This window comes from Streptopelia decaocto, assembly GCF_964273445.1.
Source record: "Streptopelia decaocto genome assembly, chromosome: 9".
Taxonomy (NCBI): domain Eukaryota; kingdom Metazoa; phylum Chordata; class Aves; order Columbiformes; family Columbidae; genus Streptopelia; species Streptopelia decaocto.
The window spans coordinates 13614592-13630762 of NC_138664.1; the positions used below are offsets into that span (position 1 = coordinate 13614592).

The 16171-nt window shown below is 39.1% G+C and overlaps 1 protein-coding gene across 1 annotated transcript in view; it reads right to left on the reverse strand.

Annotated features, from left to right (window-relative positions):
- Nucleotides 1–248: 248 nt before the first annotated feature.
- PRTG (protogenin) overlaps nt 249–16171 on the reverse strand; it is a gene marked incomplete at both ends in the record, with an annotated part of 80666 nt that continues 64743 nt past the window's right edge. Inside the window, 9 exons of the mRNA XM_082061098.1 lie at nt 249–647; nt 1729–1833; nt 2814–2979; nt 3894–4014; nt 5208–5390; nt 8976–9146; nt 9912–10039; nt 11721–11907; nt 12466–12561. Of these exons, the coding sequence (XP_081917224.1) occupies nt 249–647; nt 1729–1833; nt 2814–2979; nt 3894–4014; nt 5208–5390; nt 8976–9146; nt 9912–10039; nt 11721–11907; nt 12466–12561 (1556 nt within the window). The remainder of the gene's footprint in view (nt 648–1728; nt 1834–2813; nt 2980–3893; nt 4015–5207; nt 5391–8975; nt 9147–9911; nt 10040–11720; nt 11908–12465; nt 12562–16171) is intronic.

Here is a 16171-nt window from a genome sequence, read left to right on the forward strand (position 1 = left end):
CAGCCTTCCCTTTGCTCCAGTGACATTTTTAACTTTAGTCAGAAATTTTCACTGTCCTTTCACATTTGTTGACCACTGAACATTCAAAATTAGTTAAAAAAACAAAAAAATCAAAACCAACCAAAACAAACATTCAACAGAAATACGGGATCACCTGCTACATTGGTCAGGCTTTCCACAATAGAACTTTGGCTCCCTGTTCATTGTCCTTCGAACAGACATACACTGCTAGAATGTCTGGCGTGGCCCTAAGGATGGCAGTTTTGCACTGCAGAGTGTATCTGAAGAGGTGAGGTAGGAGTCTGGTCAGCAGCGACTGGCAGAGGAGACTCTGTGCAGTTACTTATGGCAGGGCTTATCATGTTTGTACCCAAGTCACTGCTTACGAAAGGACTGGTGGCGGGAGGTGTGTCACTTGTCACAGAGGAGAGGTGTATCTCGTCATTGGATTCGTGGGAAAATCTTCCAGAGTCACCAGTCCCATGGCTTCCTTCACTGTTGGCCGAATGCTCTGTATCAGCAGCAATACTGAAAGGCACCTGGAAACTGGACTGCTGGCCAGGAGAGTTGGGGGAGCCATCCTCACCGATCAGCACAGTGGTGCCTGGCTGATACAGACACACCGCTCGGGCAAATCTTCTCTGAGGCTATATAAAAAGCAGACAGAAAAAGGTTGTTCAGCCTCTGAAAAGCTCAGCCATAATTTGAATTTTTACTGCATTTCCTATCTCCTATTTCACCAGAGTGCCTACAACAGCATTGGCTTGAAACAGTCTGCGCTTTCCTATAGAAGGTTAAAAAGAATCAATCTCAAGTCTTGCTCATACTTTTCCATAATAGATGAAATAATCCCTTCTAGCTAGGCATGGCTAATCAAGAATGATTTCACTGGAGAGACCTAAATGGTATTTTTAAAAACATACTTGATAGAGCTCTCTCTCTTTCCTTCAAACATATTCTTTGAGCATTACTCCTAGAGTGGTAGCAAATATTTTGCTTATAGAGGCATCAGAAATATGCAGCTGTTTCTGGAAATATTTTGGAATATGAATTCACAACATGGATATCAAGACTTTCTATTCCTTAAACATATAAGAGGACAATATGAGTTACAATTCAATAATCATTACTTAGATGCCCTGTAGGTGTGAATTTGCATGATAATGTTCAGGATTTGGTTTAACACTTCAGTTTTAAACTGTTATTTTTCTCGTCCAACCAGCAAATGTGTCCAGAACAATAATTTCAGAAGCCAGACAGTTCTACTCAGATTCTCAGTTTCTTCAGTAAATCATTTGGGTAAATCATTTAATTTTCCTCTTTTGGTTTCAGCAAACAAAGTCTTAGCTGTCAGGGTAGAAGGATACTATTTTAATTTTTATTTATAAATACATAATTAATCTGTATTTATATTTATACAAAGTCACTGTAGATGCTATGCATAAATCCAGTACACAGAAATCCTTTTGCTCACAGCTAAAAGGGCACTGGCAAGAAGCCAACCAGTTCACTCTGAAGAGTTACAATATCTGGCAACTTGGGACAGACAATGAAACTTCCATAAGACTTCAGTACAAGGTAGAACACCATCAACCTTAACACAACTAAAACCATTCAATTAAAACTTAGACTACTAACTACACTTTTCCATAAACAGACAACTATGCATCTTCCTTTGCCAGTGTATTACAGTAAAGATTATGCATCTCTGCCCATCAGAGCAATTACCTCCTCAGTCTTTGCCTTCTTAGTATCTTGGAAGAACAGCCACCTCTTCTTGCAGTTAGCCTTTGTGACAGGCCCATAGCTATTAATAATCAGATCAGATCCCCCCTACAACAGTGAGAGACACACGGACATTTATTTTAACAAACTAAATTTCTACGATATTTGAAAATCTTTTTCTATTCCTACATATTGGCTCCATACTGAAAAGGAAGACAAATTAAGTTGCAGTGCTCAGTCACATTTTTGTGGTCTGGTATTCATCTATTGCTCAAGACCAGATCCACTGAATCTGGCAAGGCCACAGGCCAGACCCAACAGCTCTAATGTTGCATAAACACAGCAAAATATTCCAGCCACTGCTCTTGCTCTACTACTTTGAATGTGACCATTCACAGACATAGTGTCTGTGCCTGTACTGGGGTCCATTTCCATTTCCCAGCTCTTGCACGTATCCTCAGGAAGCAGCTCCACTCAAGTGTGCAGTGTGTACAGAATACACTTTAAATCAGTGTGTCTGCATGTGAAAGTAGGGCCAGTGTGATTTTGTCACACTGGACTCCTGGACTGTAAGATTCTACACATCCACTGATCCATCCTGCCATCTAGTTCAATTGATAATTTGACCAAATAAGAGTTTTTAAAGGTAACGTTGTCTTACCAGTAAATATGCAGAAAAACAGTATTTTCTTTAATATCTGCTAAGTGTCACACTTGACTGGATTGTACACAGACGTTTACTGAACCAGGTGCTGACAAGGACCCTCTCATCTATCTCCTTGGACTATCAGAGGTCACCTAGTAGCCCTAAGTCTATGGAGCTTTTAATTGCTTGGTACTGTGCCCAAGCCAAACTCTGCAATCTGCAGAGTACAGTGCAAGACAAGTGCACTGAATCAGATCTCTAGCTGAACTTTAAGATGAGTCTTGAAAATTCGACCCTGGATTGCCGTTGTGCTTGTCCCATTTAGAAAATCCTACTGTGGATTTGCAGTGTATGTAGTTTACTCTGGATAAGGACTCAGATGTTATAGCAATGAATTCTAAAGAAAGATTTCTGTTTTGGGAGTGAGTAAAGCTCACAGTACCTTAGCATCGATGAAGCTGTTTCCCACTATCATTGGCAATAAGGATTCTTCATTCTCTGCAATTCCTTCAGCACTCTTCTCCCCCTCATTAGCACTGGCTAATGAGATGCTGGTATGTGACAGCTGGTCAGTGCTTTGCTGCACAGGTTTAGGAGCAGATGTTTTCCTGCACAATGTTAAACAGGAATAAAATTGACCCACAGGAAGAAAATATTAAAAAATCAAGGATAAACTTTAAAGCTATTATTAACCAAATAATATTGGTATATTCTTGGCATTTACATTTTATTATATGATACTCCTAACTCTCATGGAACTTAAATGTTATTGCTTGTGATAAAAAATAACATCTGCTTCCAGTTCACCATATACAGTAGGCTACAAGCTTATGTGCAGAAAGGAATTGTCATGATTAGTACTATTACTTGGAGGAAGTAACCAGTGATAATATTAAGACATTTCTACCATGCTACACAGAGACTCTCTCTCCCAATCCATGTTTTTTTTTCTGCATGTATGCTAACATGCCATTGTTACTAAAATATACTTCCAGACAGTTTTAAAATTTATTATTTCATGAAACTTACATTTGTTCTGATCCCAAACTTATGGGCAGAGTCACTGGGCCAGTTTTGCCCAACAGCAGTGGATATCAAGACAGACAGATGGTGGCTTGCACCACTGCAAAGAAACTGCATTGTAGAACTGCTTTATGTCAGAGTTCCCCTTGTCCAGCAACACCAGAGGATTAAAGCCTTGCAAACCAGGTCTGGGCAGGCTGGAGGGTTAAGCAGGAGGAGCAGATGATGTAAAGCAGCATGCTTAATTGACTCAAAAGGGTTTTTTTCATTTGGAAACATGCCTCATACTTAGTTGTCAAAGCACCACTGACTCACTCTGTGGGTTCTTCTTTTCACTGGAGAAGGGACTCGGGTAGAGTAAGAAGAGCCAACAAAGTGCTTTGTTTTCACTGCTGGTAGGAATAGGTGAAGAGACAGAATACTTCAGAGAACTTAGCACTCTTGGAGAAGAAGACATGTCCCAAGAATCAGTGCTCAGTCTTGAAGAACATAAACATACCTGGCTTTACTGCGATAAATTAAGATCAGGATGCAGAGGAGGATGCAGGTCAAGGCTATGCAAACCCCAGCAACAATGCCAGTCATTGATTTCTGGTCCAGATGGTAATAGTCAGAATAAGCTATAGCAAAAAAGAACATAGAAAGGCTCAGTAAATACGAAGAGTTACCTACTGGTCCCTGTCAGGAAATTAATAGGGTTACAGTCACAACCACAGAGGCAAATGCTTCCTTTTAAGGAGATTTCCAGACCTTATCTGTCATACATTTTGACACTTCCGAAAATAAAACTTGTAGACCAAACAGGAGAGTATGCAGTTATGGGATGGGATGGGAAAGACTGCCTCACACCACAGCCGCTTTGGTGACCTACAACATGGAGCAGAAGAGCTCTTTCTAACCCCTTCCTTACAGGGTGCTACTAGACAACAAAGGGAAAAGGCTTGGAGAAGTCTAGCCACTGTCACCTAGGAGGGTTCACTTTGGTTTATACTTTGATATCATATGTCTGTTAACATAATCCTGAGGGTGTGACTCTGTTTGCTTATTCAGGCCTAAAATACAGCTGTATACCAGGGAGGGAGAAAACCTAAGCAAGAAAAATCCCTGTGTTTCAATCATGATTAAATGTGTAGCAACAAGGAAAGGTTAAAAGGTTCACGTACCTGAATAATTACTAGCTCTTGTCTCCCCAAATTTAAAATCTGTAACAAGTCACCAAGATAAATCCTCTTCTACATCTGACAAAGATAATGTGTTCCTCCATTCTTACATGGAGAAACTACTGATGTTACCTTGATTTCCACAAGGTAGCACATAGTGTTTCCCAAAGAGCTGCAGGTGGGGTGACTTCTTTGGTGAAAAAATATGCTGGTATATCACTGTCTGACAGGTTTATATGGGTTGCTGGAATACCAGGAACCAGCATATTTCAATAGATTTGAGATGCCATCTCCCTGCTGAGCTGTCTGGTTCTAACTGACCCAGTGCTACTGGTATCTCAAGCCAAATAAAGGACTTAAAGGAAGTGCCTTAAAAGAGTGGCTGCAAAGTTGATATGATGTAAAATTCAAACCAGTTACATATGCGCATTTGAAAGTCAAACTTCCATCTTCTGAGCAAAAGACTTAAACCAGTTCTGAGTTGAACAGAGAGAAAAATTCCATAATGGTTTCATGTAGAAGAAAACACTACACTGTAAGGATTGCCCCATATAAAGCAGAATGGTTTACTCAGAAAGCTTAATAAGCTAAAACAAACAAGGATCTTTTTTCCTCGTACTTGTGACAGCAGTAATCAAAACATTGCTACTGACTTGTGGAAGCTCCCGAATCCAAGCGTTTAGGTCTCTGATTAGACTCTGATGTCTCCTTTGGCAGGACAGCAAGTTCTACCGCATTTGAGAAGGGTCCTTCTCCCACTTCATTGGAAGCTGCTATTTTGACCAAGTAGACATTTCCTGCTACAAGGTTTTCCAGCAAAGCCATGGTCATTGCTCCTATGAAAAGATTAGATACACAGTTCCAGTTATACAAAATCTGTGGGATTTAGACATTAGGGCCTACACTTTCTTTCCAATACCATCTCTAAATCTTGTTTGAGGACTGCAATCACTTCTGTACATTCTAACCTGCATACAGGGTACAGATCGAACACCGGGGTTGCCTGCTCATCCCTTTTGTCTTTTCTCTCCATACTGCCTGAACACAGCACGCTGTGAGGTGCCAACATAGTTCAAAACAAAGAGTAAAGTATTTGCTACGATACACAGCACACTAATCCTAAATCTAGCACTAGCTGCATTTCAGCTTTTATGTTGTGATTGCACCTGTGAGGAGATGCTCCAAACATTAAACAGACTTCCAGGCAGAGAAAATGTTAGACCTCTCTCACACGCTAATCTATGCCCCTCTCCTACATCCACTGTACCATGAATGTGAATGAAAATTGTCACAACAAAATAATTCAGGTTCAGTTTATCAAACTTCAGTCTAGTTGGTTAAATGGACAGATTTGGAACAGCACATTATAGCACTTTAAAAATAAAATTAAACCCTATTAAGATGGGCATAGGCTTCCTTGATTACTGTGCATCTAAGCTGTGCTACTAAAAATATTACAGAAAAATGTCTTTCTCACATGCTAAGGATTCATTTCCTAAAGTCCCTGGAGGCAGGAAAAACAGATTAAGAACATAAATAGGATTCACTGGCATCATCTTTCTATAGGCAAAACTCCTATTAAAGTCAATGAGAGCTTTGCCTGTCCAAGGACTGCAGACTGTTGCTTAAAATTCAATTCCTTTCTAAGATGCCTGTATTTGTTCCTACCTCAGAAATCTACTGCCTTTCTTTCCCCTAAATAGTGGCAGTTACAGGACCAAATCTATCCCTTGTTCTCTTTTGCATATTCCATTCACTTTCTCAGATTTAAGTCTAAATTTCAACCTTTCAAATCAGTTTCAGAAGTCAGAATTTATAGTATCATGGGAGTGTACAAAATATAGGGTCATGTTCACAGAAAATATTATACATTTGGCAAAAGGGAAGCTACTTCAAAAGCTATTTCAGTTCTTCCATAAAAACACCCATTTGAAGTAAAATGTGAGGTATCTGTAACCAAAGGAGCTGTAATGCTTAGCACCAGCAAGGGCGAAAGGTCGCCTTCCAATATTACAGGCTCTTTCCCACCAGTTCCTTTCAAATCTGCTGCATTGCTAAAGCCAAGTAAGCACTTTGTACTGATTTACTGCACACCAAGTGTGTAAAGGCTGTAACTTCTGATCCACTTGAAGAGAACTAGGGAAAAGGGGGGTGGTGGCTGGAAGATACATCACAAATCAGCAACAAGCATTTTCTAATTCTGCCATGGCTATCACAAGCTCAGTTAAATTACAGGGTTTCGTTTTTTAAGTTGGTGGATTGGTAGAAACTTTCATGCATAAGCTAAAGCCCATGCTAGGGCTTTTATAGGTGGGGGTAGGATCAGTTTGTGGGGTTTTTTTGCCTTGGTTTGCTGGTGGTGGTGTTGGGTTTGTTTTGTTTCGTTTTATTTGTTTGTTTGTTTTTATTGGGGGGTGTCTTTGGAGGTATGGGAAAGGAATGGGGTTAAGATTTCATAAATCTTCTGTACAAGTTTAGTATCAAGCAAGAGAAGGCGATTTATTGCATAGGGTTAGCTGATCTTATTGGAATAAATGCATTAAAACCCCCAAACCCTGCTTCTACCTCAAATTACCTATCAAAGGACTGTCATGGGACTATCACAGTATTTGCCCAATTTTACATCTACCTACTCATTTTCTTTCACAGGTCTTTTCATTTCTACTTTAACTAAGAGCATTACAGACTGTCCTAATGTGTCAGGATGCCCAAATTCTATGCCATATCTCAAATCCTAATATTTCTGTCAAAATACAAAATCAGTGACTCTAACATTAATGGACATAGTAATACACTGAGATTTACAGCTGTCCATTTGCTCATTCCCTCCAACACTTTCACTTGGGAATGCATGAAAACGTTTACTGTCATTGCCAGCCCTTCATCCAAAATATCTATGGTAAAATACTATTTGAGACACGGTTCAGTTTCACAGTCATGGCTGAGCTTAAGTATATACCTGAAAGCAATTCAGCCGCATACAACAAATACAGTGTTTCATCAGCAAAATGTCAAGATGTATTCTTCATATATAAGCCCTCTGTGTATTTAAATCTGCTGGGTTTTTAGTGAGTAAAAATTAATATTAAATTTGTCCTTTAATATTACAACTTTACATCACCGTTTCTTTCAACAATTTAATGGGACATCTTTATACCACTGGTTCTTTCAACAGTTCTAACAGTGAAAAAACCATGGGCTCCAACTTTCCCCTCTAGTTAGAGCTCATTGATATTTCAGACCAGTTATTTTTCACATATTTTTCGTAAGATGAGTAGTCACTTCATCACAGTTGACCATTCTATTTGAGGCCAGCCCAACAAATACCATTCTGCTCCAGCAAAGACCAAGTGGCACTGGCACCTTTCAAGATGGCTGTTGGTCCTTGGTCCTCTCTTCAGAAGCTGCACGAACAACCACCATGTTTGAACTAAAACAGTTCACTCTCACTGATGGTAGAGCAAATTGTCCACTGTGAGTGCACTCATTAAGCTTTATGAATTTTCTACACATAAAATGTAAAGCCTCACTCTGTTGACAACCAAGCTTTCAGCCACGAAATAATTCAGAACAACAAAATAGTAACTCTTCCTGGGCAATCCTCTTAAATAAGCTACACAAGCACGTGACTTTTCTCTGCAACACTGAGCCTCCCTTTCTAGTTTAATATATGTTTAGAACATTACCTATTCTGAACTGCCTCTCTCTATTTTGAATACCAACTGAACTGTAAATGCCTTTTTCCTGGCTATAGTATAAAGCTGTTCTTGATGCACCTCTTCAAATCATAGTATTATTCTGGAAAGTGCGTATAAAAAACATAGGGTTATTTGCATTTAATCACAAAGATGTGACTGCAGTTCCTATCACGCTACCGGAGTTACTGCTAGATTAGCTAGCTGGGGCTCAGCAGCTGAGTAGAGCCAGAGAGTTAAATTGAATATGCAGAGCAATTTACTGGGGGTAGAGGAAAGATCATTAAGCAAACTGAGCTAACTGGATGGGCAGTGATCAAAATAAACATAGAAACCTACACAGACACGTTTATAAATTTATTTCTGGAGAGCGAGGCATCTCAGAGACTTCAGATTTGAAAGAATGCATTTACAAAATAAAACCATCACAATCATGGTTGCAACAGAACTAAAATGGATATAATTGATTTATGAGACATTTTGGTTCACATGCACACACTGAGCTCCAAAAAGCACAGACAGCCCCTCCCCTCTCACCTTCTAAGTATTAGTTGTTTTTTAATACATTTTCATCACAACCATGGGAGTATTTCTAAACTAATTGTAACTTTTATGTGAAAATTTGTATTAATTTCTTTCTTCTTGTAGTCCAAGGGAGCTGAAAGTAACAAAGCATCTTATAAGTAGCATCATTGTCTGGTTCATAAGTTTATAATTTTCATTTACCTTCTCTGTGCAACACTTGCCATTCCCCAGCGATCCAAGACTTCCTGGATGCGTAGAGGATGGTATATCGTGTAACAACTGTTTCAGGACCATCAGGTGGCTTCCAGGAAACCAAAGCTGTATCATCCTCTATCAAAGTCACCTTCACTCCTACTGGAGGGCCAGATGGTGCTGTGAGAACAGTAACACAATGCTATTAGGATAACCTAATTTACATGCAATTAAATTGCTCAGCAAGAAACTGATGAGCAGACCTAATGACTACTGCTACATCCCAGATAAACAACATATAAACAAACACATGCTCACTGCTCCTCAAGAGAAACTCTCCTGTTAACTCTGATCTGGTGAATAGCTTAGAGCTTGTAAAAGCAAATTTCATCTTTTTCCTTCAACTCCAGAAGGAAACTGCTACTGACAAAAAAAATCGCATAATTACCCCGCAAACAGGTACATCCCAAAGATTGCAATGCTGAGAACATGAAACTGAAGGTTTTGGTTTTCACTGACCAAGCTGACAAAAAAGCAAACCAGCAGCTAGGGCAGGATATGTTTAATATTCTTATGGTTTCTAAAATTTCTGGGGTTTAAAATATGTTTCCATAATATCTATGAATCAGCCCTGTCTTTCCAATATGTATTTTAAAATTCTTATTCAAGTTAATTTCATTCAGTGGTTGCTAATGGTGTAAGTATATCACATTTTACATAAAAGGCATTGCTGATTTTGGGTAGATTTTGAAAAATAATTTCACAATTCCAAAACATGGATTTTCCTGACAGTATTTTTCTCTCACCAAAAGCAGCAATATCTGTATCTCAGAGGAAAGTATTTCTGTCTCCTACAAACAGTTAAAATTAATAAACATTTTTTCAGGCCATTTGGTTTACAGAGCTTTTTTTTTAGAACCACGTGGTCCTCTCCTGGTACCCTACCTTCTGGAAGGGTTGTATGGTAGACTACCGGACTCCAGGGACTGGAGAGCTGGTCCACATGCAGCCGAACTGCAAATTCATACATGGTTTTTGGCTCAAGACCTTGAACTAACATGTGAGTCTCTGACCTGTACAGATGAAGGAATAAAATTAATTTAACAGCAGCAGTTGGCTTGAAGATCCCAAAATTCAAATGATATCTCTTAGTCATTGTGTGTAGATTCTCACTGTCAGTTCAACACAAGACAAACCAGCTCAAGTCCAGACATGTGGTCAATCCACGCTGTCTACCTAAAAATGTAATTGTACGAACACTGGAGCACTTGGGAGGATATTATATCTGCTGTCAGTTGACTTGAGCTCAAGTTTTTTTAAAGGTTATTTGGGAAACTGACACACAAGCAAGTCCAAGAATATTATTTCCCAGATCACCAGTAGGTATCCTAAACTCAGCTTTGTCCATAGGACACTACGCTTCAAGCTGGAGTAACACTTAAACCACAGCCAGCACCACAGCTGAAAAGGCACATCTTGTTGGCTGCATTAGCTTTTCCTGGATCTGATTTTCAGTCCCCAGAACAGACAATATATATGCACAACTTCCACTGCTGGCCTCCATCACCTCACGTTTAGAGGCTCTCTGTAGAATATGAATGTTCCCTACTCATCTTGTAGTCATATTTGGCAATTTATTAATTGCAAAAATTGATTATATTAATTGTAATATTGCAATTTACTATTTAATCACAAAGTTAATTGTAGACATTCTGCTTTGTTTTGATTCCAGGGGCATAGGGAAATTCCAGGTCATAATACCCAAGTCAAGATCAAATCTCAGTTTAAAATAGCATTTGTCTACAGATATTGCTTTATTAAATCTCATTTAGTATTTTCATCTTCCATATTGCAAAGGCAGTCACCATTATTAGCAATGGTTTCATCCTATCACAAAAAGCAGCATTCATTGCTATGCTCCATATTGCACGCTAAGAATTTTACATGGTGATTATACTGTGTCTAATCATTAAGTCAGGAGTTATACAGCAGGGGAGGTGTTCTATGAAGAGAAAACCATCAATATTAGGATGGAAACTATCTTTTAAGACAGCATTTTTCTTATTTAGAAGGCTTGAGTAAACCCAAGTATTGAGGGAGCTACACACACATGGATTCCCTCAACAGCACCATGGGCCCCAGCACAGGCAGTTGCAATGGAGCAAAGTCTTCTACTCCCAGTACCACCTGGGCAGAAAGTTGAACCCCAGCGCCCAGGCAGAATTTCTTCCGTGTTGTTCTACCATTCTTTGGCTCATGTCTTGCTTCTCTGAAAAGCAAGCTGTAGTTCCCACTCAGCTTTCTCCTGGCAGAGCGCCACACACTCAGGAATGTGGCATTCCCACAATAACGTGCTCAACCTCTCAAAAATCAAAAATTCTTGTTTCCAGTCTTAAATTCAGACACTGGATCAAGTCCCATCCTAGCCCAAAAATGTGATCTATAAAATAGGTAATCTCTTTTGTTTGATGGAAGAAGAGCTTAAGATTAAATTCAACTTAGACAGCTAGAAAGCCATTAAAAATTCAAGAACTTGTCCAGGGATTCAACACAGGTAGAAAATGAAGCCATTCTATGAACACAACATAAATAACCCAAGAAACAGAACTAGCAGTCACTGGGCAAAACACACAGTCCTCTAAGGGAGATAAAAGTTGTTACAGCAAAAGGCAATTAAGAGAGGGCAGGAAGAGTAGAAATTGAGTGGAAAGGATCTGTAAATGGGAAACCAAGACTCATTAGTGCTACACTCACGTTTGAAGGTAGAGAACCAGAGAAGCATTCTGCAGCCCCACTGGGTTGCAGCGGATCGTGTAGTTAATGACTTGCGCAGATGTAAAGGCGGGCTTTCCCCAGTGAAGGTAGATAGAAGATGAAGTGTTAGCTTTGGCATAGAGGTGGTGCGGGGGTGGCGGCGGTGGCACCATGCGATCACGGACAGCTGTTTAAAAAAAAAAAAAAGGAGCATGGATTATTTAACAAACTGTATACAGATACTGTCAAGATTAAGAGATGGGTCCGAGCCCAGAGGTTTAGATTCAAATCTGTCCCTGCCCAGCACTACCTGGTATTCAGACCCAGAAATCTGGCTCAAGCTATTAAAGATCCCTCCTAGCCCAATACATGTCATATATTCCTTCTGTAGGCCCACTTGTTTAGTCAAAACCAGTCAAAACTACAAACAGGTACAAGGGAGATAAATCTTATGAGAGAGAAGTATGTCATAAGATACACGATACATCACTGGTTAGACGATGCAGACAACCCAATAGGGGAGGAAAATGTGCTTGGTGGCTACCTTGTTTCCCCAGCTGCAGTTCATGAACACAGGAGACTGAGTTGCCGGATGACTAGGAAAGTATTTGCCACAGATATGATCTTTCTGGTTCTCTGTTTTACACTGAATTAATTGATTATTTATAGGTTAAAAACACAGAGCTGCTGGGATGGTGCAACAGCTCAGCTCTTAATAAATTCTTCATGCACCTACAACACTTACAGACACATCCTGGAGTGCTGACAGTTTGGTCTGCCTGATAACCTTCTTCCATGTTGTTATATGCCAGCAGCCTCACATGATACTTCCTTCTAGGATCTGCACAAAGAGAAAAGAGATAATTAGACTCCAGAAAAAAAATATGGATTTGCAGAGTTCGACAGATAGTGAGATAAGTTGGTTCTTCTGCAAGTTTGGTTCAAAACTTGTCTGCTGCAATTAGCGCAGTGACGAATGGGCTGGATGCCTGGAAGCCCATCTTTTCTCCAGCTCTGTGAACTTCCCTCAATCTTTGCCCAGACTGCACTCGAATCAGTCACATATCTGCCATTCTTTCTTCCAACAGCCTGAAACTGAAGTTTGTAATAGAAATCAGTGGGAGTAGGATAAATATCTCATTTCTATCTGTAAGAAAATCACACCTTCACAGCTACATAGATTTAATAGCATTATTTAACATATTGAAAGTGCTTTCAGTCTACAGTAAAGATTAGTTTAAAAAAACAGCATGAGGTTCACAGAAACCAACATTTATTTCTGTAATGAAATAAATTCTGTAATGGCTGTAATGAAGCTGGGCAATCAAAGCACATGCAAATACACTGTGAAACAACAGTGTCTGTTACTAATACCTTTGACTTGCAGCTTCTGCTTCTACATGTTTTCTTGAAAGCTGGCTCTGGTTTTCCGATAGGGTCACTGTTCCTAGGTGGAAGGGTCTCCCTATTTCCCTTTCTCTGGGCCTGTCTCTGGGTACCCATATTGCAGTTTGCTGCTTCTCTCAGCTCTGTTAACAATACAATTGCCTTGATCCAAGTGAAAAATCACTAGAGAAATGAGTTAGAAAGGGGCCTTGAGCTTTCTGCAGGTGGCGACAGCATGGGGTACCCACAGGTGGTGAGGAGTGCAAACCACTGGGATGGCAGCACGGCTTCTCTACAGCCTGCTCCTTCCTAATGCTGTTTGCAACAAATCCCTTCCATACAGTGACAACTTGCAAGGTCCTTGCTACTAGAACGTATGAGCTTCTCAGCTAAACTTCACCAAAGTATTGATGTAGATATTAGGACGTTTTCCTCTTCTCTTGTCATGAACCTATTTCTTTCTATTAAGATTTTCAGAAGGTCTAGACATGTTATGTAACTGTGCTGATCTTGTTTCTTTCTTTTTTCCTTACCCTAAAATACCACAATATTATCCCTTCTCAAAATACGCTCTCCTCTTTCTCACTTTAGCAGAGATTTGACGTGGCCTCTCTCATGATAGAAACAGTAACACAAACCCCTGACATTTCTTCATGACAAACAGGACTGTTTTTCACATCAGATCGTTAGCTCCCTCTGCAGCCTCTGCACCAGCAATACAATCTTAACAACTCTTGATTTGATCTTTCCATAAAGACGACGTGGTAATTTTATAATAACACATTTTGTCAGATCTGTTCATATTTATTTTGCAACAGACAATCTTTTTGTGCTGTAGTTACCAATATCATCTTTAAATGAGATCTCACTAGGTAGAGTTTACATCTCTGTGTATGTTTATTTTTAAAATACCACTTAACCAAAATCTACATATAGGTGTAAAGGCAAAGGGGCGCTTAAATTTGGAGTAAAGTATTTCTTTGATGTGTTTAACACTAAAGGTGGAATAGGCAAGAGAAGCCCAGTCACATTTTTCAAATAGACTTTAACATCACAAGTGGACAATATAAATAACAAAATGTCAAAAAATGAGGTTGCTTTAAACTAGAGTAAAATTCTCATTTGCTTTGAAGATTTTTTCAATTTACAATATCACTATCACAAATGACATCAGCTGTTCCCAGCCAACAAGTTACAATCAGAGAAAAGATGGACAAAACCACATGGGCTAACCTTAAGCATGTGATAAAAGAAAATATAGAATTTTAATATTGAAAATTCAGAAGGATAGTAAGATATTTCATGTAAATCATTACAATCTCTTAAAAATTTGTAAGAAACAAAAGACACATGAAGGGAAGGTGCATTTAACAAACACTGAGCCCAAACAAAAAGGTAACTGCACTTCAGAAATACCAAGCGATTTGAATACGCCAAAATCAACTTATGGTGACCTGCTGAGGTTAATTACAGCATGCAGCTCAGGAAAGCAGAAATATATACTTTCCCAGGCTTCTTAACCTGTGGTACGAATACATATATTTAGCATATAACTGAAATATTCAAAAACAAAGCAAAAATTTTTAAAAGATGCCATCAAGACATCTTTAAGATCTCATTAGGATTATGCTTTGGAGGTTTTTGTTATAATAACCAACTCTCCCACCCATTCTTAGAAAAAATGTCAATTCAGGTAGTATTTAGCAGACCCTCGAACAGATTCCACTGAAACAGACAGCATCCAGCCGGCCAAGTGTCACCATCTATCTTTTTCTTTCCAAGTTCCTGCAGAAGAGACCCCTGCTGCATTTCCGCAAGAGACAGGATGACAGACACGACAATTTATCATCCTGCCGAGCACCTTCAAAAACTCTGTGCCCTTTGAAAGTGGTCACCCAGAACTGATCATCTGCACTGTGAAATGAAGAATAGCTAAGGTCTAGTGCCCTGCTGAGCTGAATGAGGAGCCTGTGAGGTCTGTTTATCCTCACTGCCTTTTTTCAAAAAAAAGAAAAAAAACCCCAAACCCACCGAATTCCTCATTAACACTTGGTTGGGGAGGAAAGGAAGAATAATGGGATGTGGAAGAAAGGCAAAAAAGTAACTCTCATGAAAAAAAAAAATATTAAAATGTCTTCGAGAAAAAACACAAATTAAAATTCTTATTTTTATGTGTCTTTAACACTCTGCATTTATAAAAAGCACCATGTTGAATACCACTCATCTTAAGTCTTGTGTAATGCAAGAAGTTTCAAAAAGAATTCTCTGTATATAGAACCACCTGTTTAAAAATAAAATCTCTCAACTAGTCCCTACCATCTAAAAAGCAAAGTTATCTGCACTTCAGGACATTGTGGTTTGATTGGTGGCAAGACTAGTTCAATCCAAAAGTGATGTGAGAATTTTTAAGCTGTCCCACATTACTGCTTCTATGGTTGAAAAACCATCTGCTGATATCTGTAACTGAAAGAGCAACTGAGGAGGGCTGCCTTATATACTGGCCTAGAAAACCCTAAATGTTATAGTAATCTAAAAAGAATAATATAAAAGAATTTTAAAGACAGTGTACTGAGCAGTGAAAGAAATTTAGGTGACACTCACTTCACAGATTATATGTATAACATTAGTCAAGACCAGTTCAAAGTACCTGCTGGGATGCTGTTGCATGTTAATAATGCTTCACCATATGCCAACCAAGATAATCAATAGCCCAAAATCTGCCTCCAGTTCCAACAGATACTTGCACATTATTTGTTTTATGAAGTACCCTCTGTTCAGAATATTTTTAACAATTGTTAGTTTCTTTTACAGGCTTACGATTTGATTTACTCTTCAAAGGCAATCCCAGTACAAATTTGGCATAAAGACTTTTATCTACCAGTTCATCAGCTGGATCAAACATTCAAAGCCAGACATCGTTAAAGAAAAAACAAACTTCAGGAGCTTTCTTATCTTTAAACAGCATAGATATCCTGAATAGTTTACACATAAATCATTGATAAAAGATTGGGGATAGCATGGCCACCTGGGGGCCTGACAGTCTCAAATTTAGTGTATGCCATCCA